The sequence below is a fragment of the Mauremys mutica genome, chromosome 9 (genome assembly GCF_020497125.1).
Source record: "Mauremys mutica isolate MM-2020 ecotype Southern chromosome 9, ASM2049712v1, whole genome shotgun sequence".
In the NCBI taxonomy this organism is placed as follows: domain Eukaryota; kingdom Metazoa; phylum Chordata; order Testudines; family Geoemydidae; genus Mauremys; species Mauremys mutica.
In genome coordinates this window covers 3,585,544-3,611,373 of record NC_059080.1, presented here as the reverse complement: position 1 = coordinate 3,611,373, position 25,830 = coordinate 3,585,544, and the positions used below count along the sequence as shown (strand labels likewise).

The window sequence follows — 25,830 nt, the reverse complement described above, 5'->3', positions numbered from 1 at the left end:
AAACCTGGATTCCCGAAACCTAAGCCCCTTTTCATGCACGTTCTGGATTTTGGCTAATAAAGGAAGTAGGCTGACAACTTTTGGCAAAGAGAAGATGGAATATTCACACGTTAAATACAAAATAATCAGATTTCAGGAATGGCTAAGACTTGTTCTTCCAGTTTAGTAGCTTGTCATGTTGACAGACAGAGACCAAGTAGAAAGCAGCACTAATCGTACTCTGCAAAGTACTATTTGCAGTGTCGGGCTGACCTCACAGCAACTCCTTTAGATGCCAAAGGACATATCCCTTCCGCTGGGGTATATGCTTTGTCTGGTCCCTGAGGTGCCTCTTATCAGACAGCAATGAGAATTTCTTAACAGACCACATCACTCAGCCCAGCTCCATGTCCCAGCTTCCTGAGAGACGGTGACCACAATCTACATAGCGAGGGGTATTAGTGGCGTTAGCACAATAACAACAGCTTTTGCTGCAAACTTTTACGGCCATATCATGCCTTTCACCCATGCAGGCTCAACTCCCATTAATGACAATGGAGTCACACATGCGCCTGATGCACAGTAGGGCTATTTCCTGGCACCTGCTAGTATTGGGAGACGTTAGCATTGGTCTGACCAGACCAAATCATCAACCAGACAACAAGTGTGTTTGGTTTTTTTAAAGCAAATCCAGTAAATGCAGATTTCTTTGATGCTCCAAAAAACTGAAGAGTCCACCTTAGCCATCAAAATATTCCCACCCCACACTGCTGTGCTATATGTTGGTTTTCCATAGGGCTGCAGCCTTTCACCCCATCATATGAACATCCATGATCACTGCAACCCAGCAATTTGGCCTCTGCTTTTCTGCGGTCAGCTCCATTCAGACACAACCAGTCTCTGGGTTGGAGGGTGACAGCCAGGCAGACTGTGCCAGCATGAGGCTGGGCGAAATGTTTGCTTCGATTAGTTTTTCCTGTGTCTGTTACACAGTGGTCAGGTGCACAGTTGATCGTTCGGGGCGCTGCACGACGGACGCCACTGCATAGGTCTGACATAGCACCACTGTTAGAGCTGTGTCAAGACCAGACAAACTGCCTCTTTCCGCTTAATAGAGACTTTAAACCAACACCACCTGCTTGCAGAGTAACCTCTTTGCCTGTCCTGCTGGCTTGCCCATCTTACAACAGACAAAGACTTCAGAAGGTGCAATTCTTGCAAGTAAAACGCTATTGCCTCTAACGTGATCAGTTTGTATATTTGCAAAGTGATGTGTTAATTGTGCTAAAATATCCATTCCCCTCTCCCCCCAAAGAAACTGACGTGCTTGATAGTAAATAATCCAGACTGTCCCCAACTCTCATGGTGCAGCTCATCACCTAATTCCAAGAGGGGGAGGGGAAATACATTCTCTACCCAAGAATCCAAGAATGATTTTGGTTTGCTGTGATCTTAAAACTGAGTTTAAAATATCTGTGTATCAATATGCATGTGCTTTAATACTGAATGCTGCAGAGAGAACACCTGCTTTGAGTTAAAGTTATTTCTAACACTAACGCTTCACTAATGAAATATCCCTTTTGTTCATCTTTCCACGCTTCACTGCATGGTGTGCAGGGTCAGTACTGTGCATGACACCCACTGCAAGCGTTGGTAGGTTTCTCTACACAAACTTCTCAACTTTCCCTAACCTGAAAGAGACAGCGAGTTACTGTGCGTCCGTGAGAACGTGGGTGGCTGAGTGGTGTGACTGACCTATCCAGTCGTCTTGGTGGCTCAGATGGTTGTATCCCTTTAATTTCTGTGCAGCGCGGTAATTCATGTGACTAACAAAAGGATCTGCTTTACGCACAAGTATCTGTGGCCTGAATTTGGCCATGCAGTGAAAGGGAATGGCCATGGGACGATTTTTGTGGTTTGACTATCAGGCATCCAGCACATTGTAGGTTGGATTGGAGTCACGCCTCTGAGAATGTTTAATCTTACGTATCACTGATTTTTTTAAAAAATAATATTGTTCTAATCAGAGATGCACTTAGGCCCAGCCCCTCAGCTGCCGTAAATTTGCTCTGTAAGTCAGCAGAGCTGTGCTGGTTTGCACCAGTGGAGATCTGCCTCTTAAATATGCTGCTGAGGAAATGGCCTGTGTGCTGTGCAGACCCCCAAACCCGTGACTGAACCCCACCCGAGAAGGAAATGCTAAGGAGGAGCTGCTGTCAATGCTGGAACCCAGTTGTTCAGGTTCAGAATGTGGTGACCCATATACCCAGTGGAATTGTACCCGGTTCATAGTAAGAATCAGAAGTTGTTGTGCAAACCATAAGAGGAGTCTCCTCACTCACCCTCCCATCTGCAGTAGCTGGATGTAGCAGGTAGGTTAAGGATGGACTTTCGGCCTTCACTCTGGGATGGAGCTAGTCTAGAACCAGTCAGTGCTCTCAGACCAGACCATTGGGGGAGGGGTGGAGCCAGACTAAAACAGGTCGGGCAGGGGCGGGAGGGATCTGAAAGCCTATTAGCAGAAATGAGTTAAGAGCTATTGCTTTCCCGCCCAGTCAGCCATAACACTCTGTGGTGGCCGTGACTTTCAGAGCCCTCTGCGCCTGCAGGTTGCCAGACTGTGAGTCGGGTGCTGGTTCCAGCATTGACTAGCTTCCAGAAGAATTGGGCAACCAGCTCCCGTGGATGTGGTGGGCTCTGTTGCTTGGTGTACTGTTCCAGGCTGAGGCGAGAGCGGTACAGGGAGAACGCAGACTCACACCCGGCTGGACGGCTTCCGAGCACAAAGGCCTGGTGGAATGCCCATCTCCTGGGCGCTGGGCCCGATTCTCCTCTCTCTCAGAAGTGACTGACTTCAATGCACTTACCGCCCACTCAGGCTGTGCTGAGAGCAGTATCAGGCCCTGTAACTCGCCCGTGCTCTGGGGAGCCTGCTAAGGGGATCCCTGTCAGACAGCTGGGGAAGAAAACATATGGGACGTTGCCCTAAAAGAGTGTGTTCTCCTTGGTTCACAGCTCTTCCAGTCAGCAGGCTACAGGGAGTGATCAAAGGCCCAGCTTCGGAGTGTGCCCTCCCCGTGCCCTAACGCACACTTCCAGTCTCTGGGTGCGGGGTTCTTTACCCCACCCCGATGCCGGGTACGGGCCCTGCCCCATCCACCACCAGTCACTGGGTGCAGGCCCTCCCTGATCCCCGTCCCCCCCGTTGCCAGGTGAAAGGCCCTCCTCGTTCCCCATCCCCCCAGTCACTGGGTGGAGCACCCACCCCAATCCCTAACCCGCACCATTAGACCCCAAGGCTGTTTATATAACTGCAGCTAGGGCAAAGGACTGATCTAAAGCCCTTCCAGCATCTCCCCCAGGGCTGTGCAGGGAGCCTGTGACACTGTTAGGGTCTGACAGAAAATCACATACACAACCATAGTCTGTATCTGTGTAAGCAGGGCTGCTGGCAGCTAGCAATCCACAGCAGAGAGGCTGGGATCAGGACCGACTGGTGCACACCATTATCAGTGCCTGCCGGCAAGCTCTTAACAGGAATCCCCTTTGCTGATTTAAATGTATACTAAACTCACCTGAATATCCCCAAGCCAATGTAGGGTCTCTCCTCCCCATCAGGTGCTTGTCTAACTCTCGCTGATGCTAATGGGGCTCTGGCATGAGAAGCCAGGGTTGAGCAGATCTTCATGCTCATCGCACATGTTTGCAAGAGCAGTCGTAGCTCGTAAAGTCCCCATCAGTTCCTCAGGAAGCAGCCGTCTCCCTTCCTCTCTAAAGTGCTGTCCATTGGAATGTGATCTGCATGTGTTGGCAGTGCTTCCTCAAACTGCTGCGTGATGTAAAAGCAAAGCTTTCTGAGTCTGACAGAAAGATTACAGATCTCTACTGTGTGTCATGGTTGTCTGTAGAATTACTGTCAATTTCTCATTTCGGGGGCTCTTTCCGTTGAGGTGGATTGTAAACATTTGGAATTATTTTTTCTCTCCTCACCCCAAGAGGGAATTTTGCCAGTCCTTTAGACCTGTATAGAAAGAAACCATGGTGAATATGTACGTACAGCGCCAGGTGGCCAGGCCCTCATTCGCAGTGCCATCAGCTCTGTTCTGTACCCGGGGGGGGGGCTCTGTTGTAGAGAGGGGAGGGAACACCTTTAAAAGGATGTTGCAGCTGCTAGCCATGTTACCCAGTGGGATCGTAGCTGTAATATGTGCCATGACGACATGGTCTTGTGGAAAATTTGCTATGAAGTGCACCATGTACTTTTAATTCATAATTGGGGGCAAACTTTCAAAGCCGGCTGGGACGGGTGCACTCGCCAAAATGCACCCACAAAAGGAACTTGTATTTGCTGCGTGCCTAACCACCCACATGCACGCAGTGACATGAGTGTTTTGCTAGCACACCCCATCCCATCCTCCTTTGGAAATTTGGCCCTTGGAGTCTAATACATCATTGTTTTGCTTATAAATGTACTAAGTGTAGAGAATGTTTTAGTTTTTTCCTTAATTATAATTGTAATTGGCTTTTCCCCTTTTCTCTTTTTTATTTTTTTTCCAACGCTGTCTTGCTTTGCACTGTGATTGCATGCTGCGCCCCGGTGTATCCTTCATGACGATGTCACATGGCTTGTTGCTGTGATACCTGCCACGCCCCCAAATCCACCACATGTTGCCATGGTTACATAAATGCTCCACCCTCCCGTATGTCGCTTCCATGGTTCCCTACTGAAAGTGCCCATGATGCACGGTGCTACGCCCACCACTGTGTCTGCAGCAACAACACCTGCCACCAGCGTCCCCTTCGCTGCAACAGCTACAGCCAATCAGGTTTGGCCCTTTAAATAGCTTTCTTTCACATGTTCAGAAGTAGATGACTCTGAGGGCCCGATCCTAGGAGGTGCTGAGCACCGTCTGCGAGGTACTGAGCCCCTCTATGTCCCTTTGTGTCCTTGAGGGGCTGAGGGCATTCGGAACCGCCGACAAGGCGCTCTGCCCTGCACAGGATCGGGCCCTTCGAAAGGCAGCATGTATACTTCTGGGATTGGTGAGGGGGCACTGGCTCATTGGGCTGGGTGGCTCTGAAGTAACTGTGGTGATAGCCCAGGGATGGGCGAGCCTTGGAAGGGCCAGAGTTCAGATGTCGGTTGGAGAAGTATCCATAAGCCTGGAAGCTTCTCTGAAGCGTCTCCACATTCTACAGACCTCGGGAGTTGTGCAAAACTGGGCTGTAAAACTCACAAAGAAAAGAGGCTTTCTCATAAGATTGACAGCACTCCTGCTTCCTGTCCTTACCAGAAATACCACACTGACCAGGCTCTCCTGTGGTATTCTGGCCGCCCTGTGCTGGCTCGGGAGTGGAAGTGAAAAAAAACAAGTTTGGGTTCTAAAATAACAACCTGGGTGAAGGTTCAAGTGTATTAAAGCAGAAGCAAGTCACCCATCCCTACAGTATTTGCATTGTATGTATAGTATGTAGTGTTTTGCCAGTGCCATTAATATAAAGGATTTCATGCATGTTTGCCTAGCCATCATTATCTGCAAAACATTGCTCTGAAGGTATTAAACCGAGATGGCTGCTTCTGCACCAGTCCTGAACTGTATACGCAAAATCTTAGGAATGCTTTTATATTCAATAAACCACAACATCTCCCGATTAAGCCAGGGTAGAGTTTGGAACAGTAGGTTGCTTTCAGTTATAATGTTCGCAATTTTATTTAGTTCATCACCATGCTCCGGTTCAGAACCACCTCAAAGAAAAAGCAGGTATCACCTTATTCTACAGGGCACTGCTACTGCTATGATACCGTGATAATTACAGAGGGCAAATCCTGTAGGTCTTCAGCAGGCTTCACTCAGACAAAAGCCTTGTGGACTTAATGGGAGTTTCGCCTGAATAAGGACTGAGCTCAGAATTGGCCTGTTGCAAGTGCCTATCTACACTAGCTATAACTATTTTGTTTCTCTGGTTTTTGCTAGTTTTAGTTCTAATAATAATTATACAGCCACAAGAAGAAAACACTAATTCCTACGCAGCGTTCATACATGGCTATGTGTGCTCTTTATAAGTGATACCTAAACCTTCCAAACTGCAGTTTACAGGGCATTTTGCTGTCTTACAGTCTATGGAGTTGGACTTCCAAGTTCAATCAGCATGTACTCCACTGGGCATTAATAATGACATAACTATGGAGTTATTTATGCCTGGTAAAATAGATAAATGCTGGGATCAATTCATGTTCTATAAGATACTGCTTGAATAGTGGTTATATGTATTGATTAGTCTTAAGCACTGAAGAATGAATGGATAGAATGATCTCAAGAAAATGTATTAATGTGACATCTTTTTTACTGTAGATATCCCAGTTATCAGTAGATGAACTGAGTAGCAGCATGTTTGTTTCACAGATGTAGAAGTTACCGATAGAACAGTAAGTTTCTTTTAACTGTTAATATTTACAGTTGGGTTTTTTTATATAAGGGTATTGAATCCTCTAAAAGTGCCACTTAACCCTACTCCTTCAGTTCTTTGCATGCAGAACTTGCAGTCAACAGGAATTCCACACCTGAGTCCAGGGCTTATGATAAACAACATTTTTGTACAGTCTAAAATGTCTGCTTTAAAATGTACCGAACCCCTCCTGATGTGACCGTTTCATGTACTGGACAGTTCCAAACTACTTGGCAAATTCCACAGTGTAACTCATTCTTATGGAGCATGTGCTGCTGAGGATAAATAATATTCTGATAGCGAGAGTCAGCTAAAAAGTGTAAGCTGTGTTTTGCACTTAATAGCAGATTTACTCAACTTGAGTAGAAGCAGCAAAGAATCCTGTGGCACCTTATAGACTAACTGACGTTTTGCAGCATGAGCTTTCGTGGGTGAATACCCACTTCTTCGGATGGGTATTCACCCACGAAAGCTCATGCTGCAAAACGTCAGTTAGTCTGTAAGGTGCCACAGGACTCTTTGCTGCTTTTACAGATCCAGACTAACACGGCTACCCCTCTGATACTCAACTTGAGTAATTAGGACCAGATAGGTCAGGGGTGGGCAAACTCTCTGGGCCGAGAGTGACATCTGGGTGGGGAAATTGTATGCAGGGCTGGGGTGCAGGAGGGGGTGCGGTGTGCAGGAAGGGGCTCATGGCAGGGGTTGGGGTGCACAGGGGTGCGGGGTGTACGAGGGGGCTCAGGGAGAGGGTTGGGGTGCAGGAGGGGAGTGGGGTGTATGAGAGGGCTCAGGGATGGGGTGCAGGAGGGGTGCGGCAGGGGGTTCAAGGCAGGGGGTTGGGGTGTAGGAGGAGTACAAGGTGCAAGCAGGGGGCTTAGGGCAGGGAGTTGGGGGGCAGGAGGGGTGGGGGTGTAGGCAGGGGGTTGGGGTTCAGGAGGGGTGCAAGGTGGAGGCAGGGGGCTTAGGACAGGGAGTTGGGGGGCAGGGGGCAGGCGAGGTTCAGGCTCCGGCCTGCCGCCGCTTACGTAAAGCAGCTCCGGGGTGGCAGTGGCATGCGCCAGGGCAGGCTCCCTGCATGCCTGCCCTGTCCCCGGCCCCACACCACTCCGAGAAGCGCTGCGGCCCCTGGGGGAGGGAGGGGCGGAGGGCTCCGTGTGCGCTGCTCTTGCCGCGCCTCCAGATACCTCCTCTGAAGCTCCCCGTTCCCGGCCAATGGGAGCTGTTGGGGGTGGTGCCTGGAGGCAAGGGCAACGCACGGAACCCTCTGCCTCCCCCCGCCCAGGGGACGCAGGGGCATGGAGCCTGCCACTTCTGAGAGCAGTGCGGGGCCCATGGCGCCACGGGGGGCAATCCCCGGGCCAGATCCAAAGCCCTGACGGGCCAGATCCGGCCCGTGGGCCGTAGTTTGCCCACCCCTGAGATAGCTGGTGTCAATCGGCATAGCGTCAGTAGTTTCATTGTTGTTATATGGATTCACATCAGCTGAGAACCTGGCACCTAGTGTTCTTCCTTCAGAGATTCTTATTCGCTATGATAATTGGCTGAAAGGCTGCGAACAATATCCGTCTTCCACAATCTGGCAAAGCCTGGTGCGTTCATAGTCTGCTGCTGCTCTCTGAGTGAGAATAGTAGAGAATGTTGCCTTTGTGGTGGTTTTTGGATTTGTCTGATATAAATTCACAGTGGGATCAGTGTTATTTTCAATGTCTTGTTATTTGCATGGGTAGGCTATTATTTACATAGGGATTTCACTGTGTTTTTACCACTGAGAGACTAAAGGAAAGAAAGGGGTGTTCACTGAACGTGGTGATGGAAGCCATTTTATTTGCATAAATATGTGGGCCGGCTATTCCCCAGGACAAAAATAAAAGGGAACGACTTGCATTTAAGCTCTGGAAATGGATTTGGAAGGCAGTTGTGTAATTAAATCTGAAATAATTGACATGAACTGATCAGGCTGGTTCTGCCCCTGATTTCTACCAAGTTAAGTAAACTATACTATATGTGGCGAGAGTGTTAATCATGTCTGCAATCCCTGCCAGCATCTGCCTGAATGCCGAGATAGCCTTGTTAGTGATAATTTTCTGCTTTATGTTGTGCATCGCTTTTCAGAAACACCAGACTGACTTGACACCTTACGTGTTAAATCATTTCTCTAACACATGCGAAGTAGTGTGTTCCGCCCAATAGCAGTTTATTGGCTTGAAAGAGAAAACCTGACCTCATTCTTGATCTCTTTGCAATACTTTTGAGCCTTTATTTCAGTGTACTTTTTTTTTCCCTTTTGATTCATTTTTTGGAGTTCTTAGACTTATGCCATCAGTAATTGAGAACCATTTCCTAAGAGGTGAGGGAAAACCATATGATTCCAGTTTTTTCATGATAGGGGGCCCAGGTACTTGCTGTTCAAACAGTGACTGAGTCTGTGGCATTCCCAGGACATGAGAAGTCTCCTACTTGAAACGTTTAGGTTCCTCATTTCAAAAGCAGCCTCTGAAACTCTATGAAGTTTCTCATGTCGAAAGCCTTTGTGGACAAAGAGTTAGACACCTAACCACACTTGCACGCCAGATACAGGCCTCGCTCCTGGAAATCACTTACGCACATGCTTATTCCATCCCTATTCAGCAAAGCATTTACGTGCTTGTCCTTGCAGTCCCCCCGCAGCTGGGGAAAGCAAATGGGCTCTGCAGCCTGCCCTGGAGGTCGGTGAACAAGGGTTGTTTCCTCAAGCGTGTCCCCAGAATAAAGGACTGCCCCATGAACTCTCCTTTCTGTTTCTGGGATGTCACCCCGGGAGTAGGCAGACAGGCCCCGAGCCAGCAAAGCCCTTAAGCATGTGCATAAATGTAAGCGCTTGAGGTGAGGCACATGCTTGATTTGCTTTGCTGGGTCAGGGTCTAAATCAGCATTTTCCAAGCTGCAAAGTGATTCTCCAGAGCTGGGCCCTGCATGGGGTGACATCGCCATGGAAGGAGGGTAAACAACATAGCAGTGGATTTGAAGGTAGCTCAGTTCTCCAGACACCTGACGTACCCTCAGAGGCTTCCCCAGCCAGAGGCAAAGACATTGTCAAAGCTGGCTAACCCAGCTGTAACCTTAGCTGTTGTGCCCCCGACTTCAAGGATGGGAATTCCAGAAGCACATAAGGAGATCAGGTATGGTCCGAGTGCAGGGCTCCTGGGTTCTGCTCTTGTTTCTCACCCTGACTCCTTCAGTGTCACTTGTAGCCTGATTTCCAGAGGTGCTGAGCCTCTCCCGTTCCCATTAAAGCCGACGGGAAGTGCAGATGCTCAGCACTTCTGCAAGCCAGGCTGTTATGCTCTCTGCTCCCACCTCTTTGTCTTTGAAATCAGACTAATACTCCCTCGCCTTCCCATTTCACAGGGGTATTCTGTAGATTAGGGTCAGCCTTTGCGATGCGCTCTTAGGATGGAAAGCTCTAAGTACAGATTAAGGAGGCTACCAAGTGTGGTGTTAGCAATTTCACCCTAAATCAGAAAATTAAGTGAGTAAAACATTGCATCTCTCCGGCACGCAGACAGAAAGTCCTTGTGTGCTGCAGTAAGGGTGAGAAAATGTGAAAACAAGATGAGCATGATTTTTGATTTCCTATTTCTCACTGTTTATTTTTTCCCCTACTCCAACAGACTATGTTGAAATTCTGAAGAGTAAAATTACGGAGTTCCAGGACTTCTCAGTGGGAAGCTGCACATGGCCTTTCTGTATATATTCCCTCCTCCCTCATTTCTTCCTCGACCACCTCTACAGTAAGCCTGTTGCAGCGTACGTGTTAACCAAAAACTGATCAATGGGAATGTCAAAAAAAAAAAAAAAAAAAAAAAGCACTATAGAAACAATTAACAAACAGCGCTCTGTTATATGAGATATACAAGTAGACAATTATAATAGACTTTTATAACACATTACTTTAACACACTTAATCATTTTATGACTACCATCATAAGTGCATCTGCACAGTGGACTGTTGGTTTACTGTATACTATCGATGGATAAATGTTTGTCTTGTTTTTAAAGTGTTATCTTACTGTTTTGTTTACATCATAGTCTATGGATTTGTTTTAAAGTGTACATCATTATCAAGTATACTCAATACCATTTTTTTCATTATTGTTATGTCTTAAGTTTTCATATACTGTAGTTTTCTGGGTTTGGGGGTATTTTTGTTTTGGGGTTTTATTTTGGTTTTTTTTTTTTTTACTAAAAATGTTACAGTGGGAAACAGGAATTATGTGCTTGAAAAACACGACACAAGAATGTTCTGTCATTTTCTATAGTTTGGTTGTTTTCATCAGCTTACATTGCTTGTTTTAAATGGCTCCTTTTAAGATCTAGAATTTGCCTTCAAGTAGAGTCTGATTTTGTCTTACAAATGAAGGGACAGCTATCATGTGAGCCCAGTTCATGGGTTTTACAAAGTGAGTTGAGTCTGGCTTCCTGAAAAGAGAAACTTTGCTACGTAATAAACAAAAAACATACTCAGTAAAAAGTTAGATATCATCTAAAGGGGGAGATTTATTCAGAAAGCATCAGAAAACAAGGAATTACTCCAGTTTTGCTGTCCATTGCAGTGCCATTCTTAGCTCCAAATGGCACACAGTTTTTCTTGCTATTTCAGTGGTGCCATTAAAAAACCCTCCCACAAAACAGATGAGTAAGTGATGAGACAGCTTCCGAGGGGTAAAGGAATTTTCCTCCATGCCCCGCCTCCTCCCCCTCCCCCCCGAGGAAACATAGCTGTAGTCCCCTTGAAACCCAGAGATGTAGACCTGGAATGGGTAATTTTGATTAAAAATTATGAAAATAACCACCCCCCCTCCCTAGGGAAGATGGTGCCACCCAGTTGCCCTTGTCTCCAGTAAGTACGCAGCAGAATTCATTTGGTGGGGGCATTCCCTGACATTTCATCCGCCTACCCCAGTCATTTACTTCACCGTTAAGTCAGAGACATTTCCCAAGAGCTTTGGCTCTTTAAAACAAATAAACAAAGAACAAGCAACAAAGACAAGGACTCTTGAGTTTATCAGGCCTAGGCCATATTCAGAGATTTAACTCCTTGGATCAGTGGATGCATTTTGGCATCTTTTGTTTGCTCAGGAGCGATGAGTAAACTGAAGGATGACCAACCCCCCACGCCCTGCACTCACACAGTGCCATTCTGTCAATTGACCAGAAAACAAATCTTGTCTTGGCTAAAGCAGGGATACCCCTGCCGTGTTCGGCCCCAGCATAAGTCCACTGACATCAGTGGAGTTATGCCAGAGATTTATTTGGCCTGTAAGTCTCTGAATAACTGAAGGGTGTCAACAGCAAGTAATTGTTCAAGGACTTGCAAGGGGGCATTAGGAGACTTTTTGGACAAAATATCAGGAAGAAACAGCGGCAAGCGAGATCAGTTAGCACGTGGAATAGCCTCCCAAGTGACGTTGTTTGGCACTGTGAACCGAGATGAGGACATGTCCCCTATAAACTGTCCTGCACTGGCGGGGGGGAGGGGTGCTCCAAACAACCTGCCTGGCCTTTTCCATCGGTGAGTGGCCAGTTTTTCCTGTATTGGCTGGAGACCTGCAGCTGAAGCAGCACCAGAATATCCCTACCCCTCTGCTGAAAAAGGCACGAACCCAGTTCCCGAGAGGCTAACCCTGTATGTCCAAAGGTCGAGCTGCTTATAAACACAATGGAGTCTGGGGATTGCTGAGGAAAGCAGAGGGGCAGTGATATTACAGCTGTAACAACCGCCCGTTCGAGAGAAGATTAATAGCTTCACTTCTTAACTTCTCACATTAGAGGCCAGAGCCTTCACCTGCCCCCCCTCCCCTACCCCTCCCGAGGGAAGGCGCGACGCCCTCCATTTTGTGCCCGGAAAATGTGGGCAGTCTGGGCCGCGTGTTCTGTGGCGGTTTAAGGGCCTGGGCCTGTGATGTGCGGAGCGCCTTCTGGAAGGGCACTGAGCGCTCAGTGCCTAGTGAGGTCAGTGGAGTTGAAAGCCCTCGGCATCTCTGAGGATCAGGCCCTTACAACCCCAAGTACGAGTGCCGCCCTGAATTCCCATTGGCTGAGTGGTCACCTTGTAGTCTGATTTCTGACACACGCATTTTTATCACCTTTTTGATTCCTCACATTGTGTAGTAAATGTCCTTGTCCCGTCACCTGGCCCTTTCACCTGAGCACTTACAGATGTTTGCTAACATTATCAATAACAGGTGCAAGTTACGGGTGCCTGCTAGACACAACTGGAGTGTCACTTTATGATCTAGCTTTGGTTCCTTCAGAAACAAGAACCCATGGAGAGTCCATAGTCAGTTTACATAGGGCCTGAACCAAGGGGAATCTTCCTGTTGACTTCAGTGGGTTTTGGATCAGGCCCTAAGGAACAAACTATGGTAATCTATTAGCCAGCTGCACATATTAACCTTTGCTTGTGTCCTTACACATTCCCCAGCTGTCAGCATTCAAAACATACAGTGTTGCCTGAAACTAGCAACTCTAGTATATATTGGCTATGGTATACCTGTTCTTTTAACCACTGAGTTTCTGTTTCCCAAAATCATAACATTGTTAGTGGAAAAAGTGGATTTGAGTACTTCCTGTTTGCAATTATTTGTGTATCAAAATGGGTTTTGCACAACCTGTGCCAGTGCCTCAACAAAGAACAGACCTGATCTTCGTAAGCCAGAAAGGATGCGTTCAAGCTTGTATGGCTTTATGAGTTAAAGGAGGTTGGAACGTTTTCAGTGCTAAATGGATTTTTGTATATCTTGACACTTTGATGTAACCTCCTATTTTATTTAACTACTTAAACATCTGGCATAGATGTGCATAGAATGTAAACCTAGAATACAGCTGTTTTCATGTCACATTTAAAGCACTGAAAAAAAATTAAGGATTATTTTTAGTAAAGAGGTCCAATGAGGGATGTTCAGGGTAGATATATTAGGTGCCACAACAGTTTTTATATTGCTGGCAGATTTAGAGTTCACTTTTAAGTGAGTGTAAGGAAAGAAAAGCTTGAAGCACTAAAACTTCACCAAATTCAGAACAATCTCGGCAAAAATGCCGTTTTGAGGTAGCACTATTTAAACTAGTTGTGCAATGATTTGCTCTAATTTTCTTTGTTCAAAAAAGAAAACCAGTCGCCAGACTATAAATTTCCTAAATAGATGCATTCTATTACAAAGTCACCGCGCTAGTTCGTGACTCTAAACAAATGTCATAAAAGCATGGATTTCATCCTTTATTTGACAAGAGATGTATGTACGTTTGTTTAAATCAATATAATTTTAGTGACATTTTTATAAGCTTCCCACTTTCCATGAACCTATATTTTTTATTTATCCAAAGTTATTTCTCTTTGTCCATTTCTCTCAGCCTTATGCAAACAATATGCAAGAAATGCTGAAACTTGGATAAAACGGGTCATGCAGAGGGAAAATGAAAGCTGAGAATGATCATTTTCATAAAAAGGTTGTTAGTAGTTTCAATAAAAAAAATACTGCTACTAAACTGTAACATAAGCAGACAATAAGAGGGATTTAAAATAAAGTAGATTCATAAAACTATTAAAATTATTTTTGTTAACTTCAGTGTTTTTAGTGATTGGAATCTGATTTTGCAATCAGCCATGTTTTTTATTTTGAAATTTCTAGTGGATGATTTTTATCTTTGTATTTTTGCATCACCATGTTAGAGAAATCGTTACCTCTCTGGCCACATCCGCTTCGTTCCATTCCTGAGCACTCTGAAGCACTTTTCTCTCTGCCATGAGTGTCGTCTCATACTGCACTCAGAGTGGTCTCAAATGGACGGTGCTGGCTGGCTGCACTCTGCAAAACAAAACCTTTGCGCTCCCTGGGTGGCTTCTGGAACAGTCTCCGTTCCTGCGAGGTGTTCTCTCAACATACAGTCAGCTACAAAACACAGGTTAGAGTCCAGTGAAAATTACTTTGCTATACTCTAGCTGCACAAACAATAAACACAACGACGTATATGAATATGTGACTGTTGTAGATACATCTGGCCAGATAATGAGATGCATGTATCTGATCAGATGTATTCAGAAGTTTACATATTCCTTCCTAATGCAGTAGTATAGGCTCTAGAACATGCTAGTACACAGAATGATTGAGAAACTGGAGTCCTCATTTTTTATCCCTTGTACATTTCACATACATGAAAATTGAAAAAGGTGAAATTTATGAGGAAAATCTAATTTCCCATTCCTGTTGAATGGATTTAGTGTGATATTGACCTGATTTTACCATGTGCCTGTTGAAGGCCTTAGAATATATACTGTATGTTAATGACTGTAATAACTTTAAAAAAAAATTAGTTGATAGCCTAATCAAAATGTAAATATAGCTACAACACATTGTTACTAGGCATCAACACATTAATTCATGTCACATATTTTCATTTCTTTACTGTTAGTTTTTAAGGTTTTCATTATTGCTTTTTGATATCTTTAGTAACGAATGAATTTAATTTTGAAGGAGAATTAGAGAAAGTTTAAGATTTTTAATACATGTATTCAACCCATTTAGTTATATTCTAAACCAATACTGAGGCATGATAAGGTATAGAATATAGTCCATAACTAGTTTGTATAGTTTACAGTTTAAGAACAAAATTAACTTTGTATGTAACTCCTACAATGATAGATTCATTGTTAACTAATTATATTAAGTTGTTGTTGCTATGGCAACAAAACTACAACATGGCTACCTTTGTATACATTATTTGTGAAATTTTCACATGTAAATTAAAAGTGATGTGTAACAGTATGAGCTTGTTAAAGGTACAGTTCGATACTGTCAGATAAAGAGATGATTGAATATTTTTAAAATCCCAAAGTCCCATGTGAAAGCTGAATTTGTGTCTTTAGGTCACATTTTCAGTCAAGAAGTTTACAACACATGGATTTAGAGTCAGGTTTTATAGCTTGTAGAAATTGTTGTGTGGCTAGGGTTATTCCACAGTATTTTAGGGTTTAAAATGTAACACCCAGCATTTACAATACATTAACTGGTCTTTATTTCATGTTGATCATCATTGTGTGAATTCATAATTAACCAGTTTAAGTACTGTAGTCTGACTGCAATTATTATTTTTCCTGAAATTGAATACTCACACGATTATGTTAAAATCAGGGCTAAATAATTAAACGTATGAATATTTTAATACTAATTTATATTAGCAAAACCTGTACATAAGAAAAATATTGTGGAATGACCCCGTAACAGTGTTGAAGATACAAATATGCTGCAGTTAAACTGATTCAGTTAGTGTACGAATGTGTGAGACACACCTTTTTTGCACTTATGTACATAGTCCACGAAAGAAATCCTTGGAACTTATTTTGAATATAAAAAGTCTGTAATAATACAGGAAAAGTTTGTAAAAGAGATAGGTATTACTAAGGCTTTGAAAAGGAGGAGTTTTTTGCTATAAAACTTATCTGAAAGCATGATGTTGCTTTGCTGTTGTAAAAGCTTTGTAGTTTGCCATAGCTTACTATACAGCAGACTGATAACAGGTCAGCTTCAACCTGCAGCACCGAAAATGGGAAACAGTACTTAATTAATTAGTAAGGTCATTAGCAAAGATTTTAATTGCTTTTATAGCAGCCTACATTTTAAAACACATTCTAGATCATGGTTTTTATAAGAAGTTGTGCTCATTGGGAATCATGTTAGGACCTGAATGTCACATGCGTTTCTGCTAGCCCCTAATCTTCTTTCTAGCCAATACTGTTTCTATCTATGATAGATTCGTGTCATTCCAACAAGTCTTGCAAATGTCAATGGGAAACTGAACTATAGCCATTCGTCAGGGATTTTATCTGCACGGAATGTGGAAGCTGGGAGAGACATTTCAAGAGCTTACCAAGTTTTAAGGGAGCAATAAAGTTGAGGATTGGTCCTGCTTTGAGCAGGGGGTTGGACTAGATGACCTCCTGAGATCTCTTCCAACCCTGGGATTCTATGATACTAAGCAAGTGGTGGAACTTGGGTTGTTTACGATTGTCTTGGGATACTTGTCTGCTGCTGCTAAACTGCCTTGGTGTTTTGTTAGCGCGAGAGCCGTTGGTCCATGGCAATGTTCTGTCACGCCGCCTGGATTTCTTGGTGGTGGAGCTTCCATTATGGCCTGGTGGGCTGGGAGGTTGGAATGCGAATGCAGTTCACCGCAGTGGCGTTAGCCTGTTGCATGGGTTAAAGTAGAGGAGGGAACAGAGAACTCAGCTTCCCATCTGCTCCTTCCTCAGCGCCCTCTCCTCCTTGAGTGAGCAGATTCCCCATCCCCAGACAGGCTCCACCCCCCTCCAGGGATAGGGAGAGAATGGGACACACCCTACCTGCATCGTCTCACTTTCCCTTCTGCAAGGAAAGGTGGATAAATAACACTCAGATCTCTCTTGTAGTCTCTTCAAATGGCCTCAAATTCTGTCAGCTGCATCCAGCCGTTCTGGGGAGGAATCCACCCAAGCCTGCCATGCACTCTGCTTTGGCATTAGTGCACTTTCTCCATGCTGGTGGAGTGTAAATGAAGGACTGTCTAGAAGCGGGGGAGGGGAATCCCAGGGACGTGCACCCATCATTTCACTTGCCTCGCTCCAGGCCTGCTGGGGGAAATGAGCTCGTCTTCGTCCTCTGGCTGAATCCTGTCACCAGCAAATGGGACAGTGATGTGACCATCGAAACCAGTGTCGACAGCCCCTAGAGCTGGGGAGCCCCCTCGCCTCTTGCGATCTGCTTTAGCCACTGCTTGCGTAACAGCGTCACAGCGAGTCGGCACCTCAGCACGTACAACCCCAGTGTTCATGCAGCGCTGCCGAGCATAAAAGGCTGCGGATAGGCAGAAGGCTGGGTTGGGAGGTGTTTTTACTTTCACCGGTAAAGGACAGAAATCTGATTGGCTAGCAGATATTTCTACTAGGGCCCACTCCTGCCTCTCCTGTGCTCCAGACCTCCCATTGACTTCCCGGGGAGCGTAGGCTGGGCAAGGATTGTGGAACGGTGCTCTCAGTATAGCATACAATAACTCGCCCTTGTTAGGAACTCCCATTAGAGCCGGACACTGCTCTGCACCTAGAAGTGTATTTGTACACCTGGCGGCTTGCCCCTCGTGCCTTATTGCAACGGCATCGTTTGCTAAAATAAAACGTTAAAATACTAATGATGGGGGGGAAAGGATTCATGGTTTAAAATATCATTTCCCCATAGTAGATGGCTGGGACCCAAAGGCAGGGGAAAGTCTGGGATTCTTTTCCTGATTTTTAATTAGACCTGCATTGTACAATCACCAAAAGTCAACTCAAACCAATAGCATCATGGAACAGAAAATCCTGGAAGGTCTGTGAAAAGGCTGGGTTAGATCTTCACATTGGGTTAAATGTCCCAGATCAGCATTGTGTAGTAGAAGTGGCTGGTATTTCTGATATTTCCCATTCTCCTCCCCCCCCCCCCAAACCAGCCATCAATTTTAGCACCTGAGCCTTCATTCCTTACTGGGAGTTCAAAGAACTGGGTTTTATATCTAACTAAGGAATGTAGGACTGCTGCAGAGTCCTCAAGGCTGCTGGATGTTCACAGGGCCAGCTTCTGCCATCAGTTAGGCCTCAGTTGGCCAAGGTACTTAAGAGTGCCTAATTTTTGAAGTAGGTGAGTTGTTCCAGTATCCTGGTGAATCAGGGCCTTAGACCCAGGCAATCTCATTGACCTCGGTAGGGTAACATGAGTGTAACCAAAGGTCAAATTCATCCTGTCGTCTTTCAAAGTGAAATAAATGAGGAAAAATGTTTTGGAGCTGTTGGCTCTTTCCTGAGCCCCATAAAAATCTAGGTTTGGCTACTGTAATTAGTTGGAACCAGTGCATTATTGTGTAACAATGCATGCCTGCAGGCCAGTCAGAGCTCTCCTTTGTTGTAAGTCATTTTTATAATTAAGCGCATTCTCCTTTGTAGGATAATTAAACAAAAATACTTTGCACTGTGTGAAATGAATCACAGCCAGTAAAACTTTTTTTCACTAGGGTAAGAAAAGAACCTTTAATCACAACACCACAGCTAAAATCTTTGCTAGTGACCTCTACAGTCATATTCTCTATCATCAAAATAAAAACTGCACATGCCTCTCGAATGAGATATTTAAACATGCAAAAATAATACAACTACTAAATAAAACGAAGTTTTTATCCAAACACACAACAGAGAGAATTACCTGACACAGAATTACAAGGTTCCAGTTCTTTATTACTGTACACAAATGCTATTTGATAGTGGTGGAAGCCAAATGATTTTGTTGCCATGGCTTTTGTATCCTAGCAGATGAGGGGATGACGTGACCATTCTTAGATAGGCTTGTGGGATTTTTTTTCAAATTAGATTTTTTATTATTATTTTAAATCATTAAAAAAACCCATCCATTGTTACGTCACTTGACACTAGATCACCCGTTAAAAAATAATAATAGAGAATTGAATTTTAGGCAGTCACTAAAATCAGGAAGAGAATGTTCTCCTAAATTTTCAGTTTGTAACTTAAATAAATAGAACATTAATATTATTGTCCTGTGTAAAGTAGATATGGAAGCACGTTCTTCTTTTCCTAGATACTTCTGGTAAAACTTAAAGTAAGGGAATCGTTAGACAGATGTCAATTTAATTTACTGAAATAGTTTGATTAAAAAAAATACTGTTAGCCCTGTGGAATTGTAACAAATTAAAATATCATCAGCAAATCCCAACAGATAAAGGCTATTGTGATATTTCAGTTCCAGAACATAATATAGTTCATTCCCTCAACTGCTATCAACAAGGTGTACGCTTTGAATTTATTTTTCTTTTTGCCACATTATATTGCTGTAGTGCTTGTATGTGCTTTAGTAATGTGCATAATGCTACTCATTTTAGTATGTTACTTCTATATTGTTATTGTTTATTTTTTGATCTTTTAATAAAGTGTATAAAATTCTTGGTTATGTTTTTTATGGACCCATATCTACACGTTAATAGGAGTTCACTTTAAAGACTTTTCAAGTTCCAGTTTTAGTCCCAGTCTTTAAAGGTTCTGATGTAAAAATTACAATTAATGAAATTTGATTCAATGTTATACCTGATGCGTAGAACAACAGAATAAATTTCTTTCCAGAAAATACCTTCAGTATTTTGAATTATGTAGCTAGTGCATCCGTTTTATTGGATGCATTAGGCTTATCATATTGAAGTTACTAACACAAGAAAGAAATTTGTATTTTAGAAAAATAAAAGTAAACTTTGCAGACACTGCCTACTGGTTTCTCTGGTGCCTTAGACCTTCTGAGACACATGACATGGTATGTTTTGTATTTTTTCTTAATTTCTTGCTGACCCTATTTTTGATGTAATTGGGGAGGAGATCGATACTATGCATTTGAAGATAACCATGAAGAATAAATGGAATGTGATTCAAATGTCTGCACCTTTTGTAGCACAAAAATGTGTGTATTAATTTTTCCCTTAATATGCATGCTAGGTGTCAAATGAATGGCACAGTGTAGCGGTAATTCAGCCACCATTTTCCAAGAGCTAAACCCTGCGATCCAAAATTCCCATTGAAGTAGCCCATGATCTTGTATGGTTCAGGAATGACCACACTGAATTCCTCTCGCTATCCACCAAGCTGGTGAAGCATGTGCTGTGACACAGCATCCTCACCTAGAGGAATTACAGCTGGAGGCTTGGCCAGTCTTGTACATTAGCTCATTGCTGACACCCATAGTTGCTATTGGTAATTTGTGTAATGTAGACAAGGTTTATGAGTGAGTGAGTTGGTAAGTGTCCACACCCATTTAGTCCTTGGCAGAGACTCAAAAGCCAACAAAAAATGCCCAACAGTGCTAACAATTGTGGTGGCTTTTGTGACCTGAACATCTGTCAACAACTGGCTTGAGCCTACCAGTCACTTCATACGGGCTCCTGGAACCACCTCAGATGATGATAACTTTGACGCATGAGCGGTGCTGAGCCAGATTTGGTTCAATGAGCCAATTTAACACTAGCTCAAACCAGGTTGTTGCCACATGTGTTAGCTTCCTAGAAAAGCCTGGGGCCCGTTCTGCCAGGGCAGGAGTTACCTCCTGCATAGCCTGAGATTGACAGACGCAACTTTTGGGCACGGAACACTGAAGGTTGTTACAGTTTTCCCATAAATTGGTCTGGAGAGATGGATTTTTCAGCCCTCTTCTTTTGAATATGTTGTTTCATACAGACCTGTACTGAGAACTCTGTGGCCTGTACTGGTAGCAACAGCGTCACAGAAGAGCATGACGTGTTAATTTCCAATCCCCAACACCACATACACACATAACATGGGTCCAGCAGGAGACACCAAGCCCGAGGGCTCTTCCTTGGTTTTAGGAATGGTGACGGCTTGTATCTCTGTGCTGAGCAGCTGTGCAGGAAAGTTCTCAGCTGGAGCAGGAGGTAGGAAAGAACTTCGCTCTTCAAGAAGCATGAAGAGTGTGAAGGTGCAAATGGTTTCCACCTCTCTAATATCTAAATGGCACTTCCCCTATTGCTTGCGCTGCTGGAAGAGTCAATATCAGTGGTGCCAGGCTGGCCATGATAATCAGGACCCATCCTCCAATCAGACATCTGACGAGGACAGATCCTTTGAATATTAATCTTATCTACATTATTTTAAATACTACATGAGTGAATCTGGGCAAATCAACCCAGAAGCTCAATAACCCTGAGCTGAATGCAGCCAGCTCTATTTTCACAATTAGCTGCTGTTGGCTTTTGTAAAAGAGCAATTTTGGAATCCCAAACCCACAAACAACATGTTTCAATTATAAAATGAATTGGAAACAACTGAGAGGGATCAAAGCCAGAGAAGAGAAGAACCAGAATGGGCCTTGACCCTGCTGCTCCAAATAACAGACAAGAAGCAAATTCAGTACCAGTTCAAATACCATAACAGGGACCATATCTGCAGCAACACAAGGGTGAGAGTTGGCATTCTGACACTCCTACACTGAGCCCTGGTCTACACTAAGCTCGGGGGTCGAACTAGGGTACGCGAATTCAGCTACGTGAATAACGTAGCTGAATTCGAACTACCCTAGTTCGACTTACTTACCGTCCAGACGCCGTGGAAGCGAACTCCGCGGCTCCAGGGTCGACTCCGGCAACTCCTCCTGCCGCGGTGGAGTACCGGAGTTCGAACTAGCGCTTCCGGGGTTCGAACTATCGCGTCTAGATCAGACGCGATAGTTCGAACTCCGAGCAGTCGAACTCGCCGCGTCGACCGTCCCGGTAAGTGTAAACGTACCCTGAGATGAGGCTGCTGTTGCTTTATATAAATAGCCTTTTTCTATAGTCACTTCAGTTGAACACATACCTAAGGTTTCCTGTGTTGTACTGGGGCCAGATCCTCAGTACTACAGTTCCATGGATATCAAAAGCATTTTGCCTCTTCACACCGGCTCAGGGTCTGGCCTCAACGTGTTTTATGTGTCCCAGAATACTCGAGTTAATGCACTTGGATTTGGTATGAATGTAAATAGCGACCAGCTTCTCTTGATATGTCTGAACTGCATGGGCATCGGCCCAGCGCACTCCAAAATGGATCAAGTCCTGCCCCAGCTGCTGAGATGGGATGGATCTGGGGATGCAGCCTCTTCTACAGTTACAAACAGAACATAAGAATATAAGAACGGCCAGACTGGGTCAGGCCAATGGTCCATCTAGCCCAGTATCCTGCCTTCTAACAGTGGCCAATGCCAGATGCTTCAGAGGGAATGAACAGAACAGGAAAATTATCAAGTGATTCATCCCCTGTCATCCAGTCCCAGCTTCTGGCAGTCAGAGGCATAGGGACACGCAGAGCATGGCGTTATGTCCCTGACCATTTTGGCTAATAGATGGACCTATCCTCCATGAACTTATTTGATTCATTTTTGAACCCACTTACAGTTCTGGCCTTCACACTCTCCCCTGGCATTGAGTTGCACACGTTGATTGTGTGTTGTATGAAGAAATACTTCCTTATGTTTGTGTTAAACCTGCTGCCTGTTAATTTCATTGGGTGACACCTGGTTCTTGTGTTATAAGAAGGAGTAAATAACACTTCCCTATTCACTTTCTCCACACCTGTCGTCATTTTATAGACCTCTGTCATATTCATCCTTAGTCATATCCATCCATCTCTTTTCCAAGTTGAACAGTCCCGGTCTTTCTAATCTCGTCTCGTATGGAAGCTGTTGCATACCCCTAATCATTTCTGTTGCCCTTCTCTGTACCTTTTGCAATTTTAAGAGAGATTTTTTTTTAGATGGGGTAACAAGAACTGCAAGCAGTATTCAAGGTGTGGGTGTACCATGGATTTATATAACGGCATATTTACTGTCGTCTTATCATCCCTTTCCAAATGGTTCCTAACGTTCTGGTCGCTTTTTTGACTGCTGCTGCACATTGAGCAAATGTTTAAGCAGAACTATCCACAGTGACTCCCAAGAACTTCCTTGAGTGGTAACAGCTCATTTAGACCCCATCATTTTCTATGTATAGTTGGGATTATTTCTTCCAGTGTCCATTACTTCGCATTTATCAACATTGAATTTCATCTGCCATTTTGTTGTCCAGTCTCCCAGTTTTGAGAGATCCCTTTGGAACTCTTCACAGTCAGGTTTGGATTTAACGATCTGCGGTAATTTTGTACCATCTGCAAACCTTGGCATCTCACTGTTGACGCCTGTTTCCAGCTCATTTATGAATATGTTGAACAACACTGGTCCCCGTATAGATCCCTGAGGGTCCCCACTATATATCTTTCTCCACTGTGAAAACTATTTATTCCTACCCTTGGTTTCCTGTCCTTTAAAGAGTTACTTATCCATGAAAGGACCTTCCCTCTTATCCCATGGCTGCTTACTTTGCTTAAGAACCTTTGGTGAAGGACCTTGTCAAAGGCTTTCTGAAAATCCAAGTACACTATGTCCACTGGATCACCCTTGTCCACATATTTGACAACTTTAAAGAATTCTAGTAGATTGGTGAGGCATGATTTCTGTTTACAAAAGCTGTGTTGACTCTTTCCCAACATATTGTGTTCATCCGTGTGTCTGATAATTCTGTTCTTTGTAGTGAAGTCAGGTTCACCAACCTGTAATTTCCAGGATCACCTCTGGGGACTAAAAAAATTGGCATTACATTAGCTGTCCTCTAGTCATCTGGAACAGAACCTGGTTTAAATGATAGATTACATATCACAGTTAGTAGTTCTGTAATTTTGTATTTAATTTCCTTCAGAACTCTTGGGTGAATACTATCTAGTCCTGGTGCCTTGTTACTGTTTTATTTATCAGTTTGTTCCAAAACCACCTCTTCTAATCCTTCAATCTGGGCCTGTTCCTCGGATTTGTCACCTAAAAAGAATGGCTCAGGTGTGAGAATCTCCCTTATATCCTCTGCAGTGAAGACTGATGCAAAGAATTCATTTTGCTTTGTTTTCTCTGAGTGCTCCAGAGGCCCCACTGATTTTTCAGCAGGCTTCCTGCTGATGATATACTTTAAACAAAATTGCTGTTAGTTTTTGAGTCTTCTGTTAGTTGATCTTGAAAGTCTTTTTTGCTCTGCCTAATGATACTCCTGTACTTGACTTGCCAGTGTTTATGCTCCTTTCTATTTCTTCGGTGGGATTTGACTTCCAATTTTTAAAGGATTCATTTTTGCCTCTAACTATCTCTTTTACTGTTGTTTAGCCATGATGGCGTTTTTTGGTCCTCTTACTGGGTTCTGCCTGTCTAAGTGGCCCTGCCTGCCCATGGAACTGGAGGCATTTCAGAGACTGCTCCCCCGGAGGTCCTGTTCTGAAGCCCTGGGAAGGAATACGGTGGGGAAGTTCCCTTGCCATTTATCGTAGGGTCGGGTAGGCATGCCTTGTGCGCACACAACTCTCCCTTGGCGGTTGGGGGGATAGTCGAGGATCAGCACCATAAGGTGGAGATTTTTCTCTCTGAAAGGCGACTGTTTTTTCTAGTGGCTGGTGCTAGGGGCTGCACATGGTGAGAGAGTCCCTGCCCTGCAGATCTTACAGGCTAACAAGTCAGACAAAGGGTGGGAGAACGGAAAGGTGGTTATCCCCAGTTTATATATGGGAAGCCGAGGCACAGAGAGGCAAAGTGACCTGCCCCAGGAACTCCAGGGAAGAGCTGGGAAGTGAGCACAGATTTCTTCAGTCCCAGTCTAAGCACAGTGTGAGCTCTCCTCTCGCCCTCTGCACTCAGCGGGAGCACGCGTCAGTGAGGGGGAAGCTGATGCAAACAAAGGAAAACATTTTAGTTCCTGTTTCATCTTTAGTAGAACAAGCCACTTAAATAATCCAAGTACAGAATTTTTTTTAACCCTTTATTTTAATGTAAGCCCATTCTGAGCTGCCTGCTCCTAGCAGGTACCTGACTCCCTGTGTGTGTCAAGCTCCTTACGACTTGTTCTATGAATGACTCTTGCTCAATCTGACTGCAAGAGGAAATGCCTCGGTTATTTCCAACCATCAGGGCTCTGGTGCTTTTCTGACCATAGACATGGCAGCGGTTCCAAGTGTTCCAGTCACAGGGCGAGCTCCACGGAAGAGCCTTTTTGCAGTGGCAAAGCGTGAGTTTATTCCCCCAGGTGTGCCTCTGACATGAGGGCCTGGACTCCACGTGGCCAGCAGTGCCTGCCCACGTCTCTGCGGCTGGGAACAAGGCCGGCGGATCTGGTAGGTGTAAGCTGACGTGATTGCTCGTCAGAGTGAAAGACGAACATATAGATCTGTTCTTAAATAAGCTCTGTGCCGGGGTGACCTTTCGAGCAGCTGTTACCTGGGAGAGCCAGAGGTACCTCTCAGGCTTCCTGCACTGCAGCCTGGGAGTGTGGTGAGGGTGACACCTGGCAGCGGCGCTGCGCTGGGGCTGGATTTGGGCTCATGGCAGTTGCCCAGCGAGCAGGAGGCGTTGTCTGTGCTAGGGAGGCTATATCCTGGCTGGAAATCAGCACAAAATCTGCCCCCCTGCTCAGGCCAGGCCCAGAGGGGCTTGCTGTGCTGCTCCCTTCGCAAGGGAAGCACCCTCCATGGGGTCTAAGGGCAGGAGAGGGGGTGCTGTGAGGTGGCTGGCGCCTCTCCATGCTGGCGGAGGGAGAGCTATGCAGCTGGGTGTCCCCTCCACGGGCTGGTCTCCGTTGGACATGCCCAGCCTGCAGCAGCCGGGGTGTCTCTGGCAGGTAGCTCCTGGAGCGGAGTGGAAGTGACAAGGGCTGAAGCAGGCGAGGGGGATGCTCCAAGCAGGCTTGTTCTGCAGAGCCACATCGGCTCTGCTGGCATGAGGCTCATCCAACCAGCAAGGCATTAAAGACATTCCA

The 25,830-nt window shown here is 44.8% G+C and overlaps 1 protein-coding gene across 4 annotated transcripts in view; it reads left to right on the top strand.

The window, feature by feature from the left end:
• The window catches only part of MBNL3 (muscleblind like splicing regulator 3), a 119,800-nt gene extending 100,380 nt beyond the window's left edge, over window positions 1-19,420 (top strand). For 2 of the 4 annotated variants that reach the window (XM_045029542.1, XM_045029540.1), the window contains 4 exons: window positions 1,597-1,632; window positions 4,711-4,805; window positions 6,333-6,406; window positions 10,080-19,420. In XM_045029542.1, coding sequence (XP_044885477.1) covers window positions 1,597-1,632; window positions 4,711-4,805; window positions 6,333-6,389 — 188 coding nt within the window. In that variant the 3' untranslated portion in view covers window positions 6,390-6,406; window positions 10,080-19,420. The remainder of the gene's footprint in view (window positions 1-1,596; window positions 1,633-4,710; window positions 4,806-6,332; window positions 6,407-10,079) is intronic. The other 2 variants (XM_045029543.1, XM_045029541.1) reach the window with 1 other exon arrangement.
• The last annotated feature ends 6,410 nt before the right edge of the window (window positions 19,421-25,830 follow it).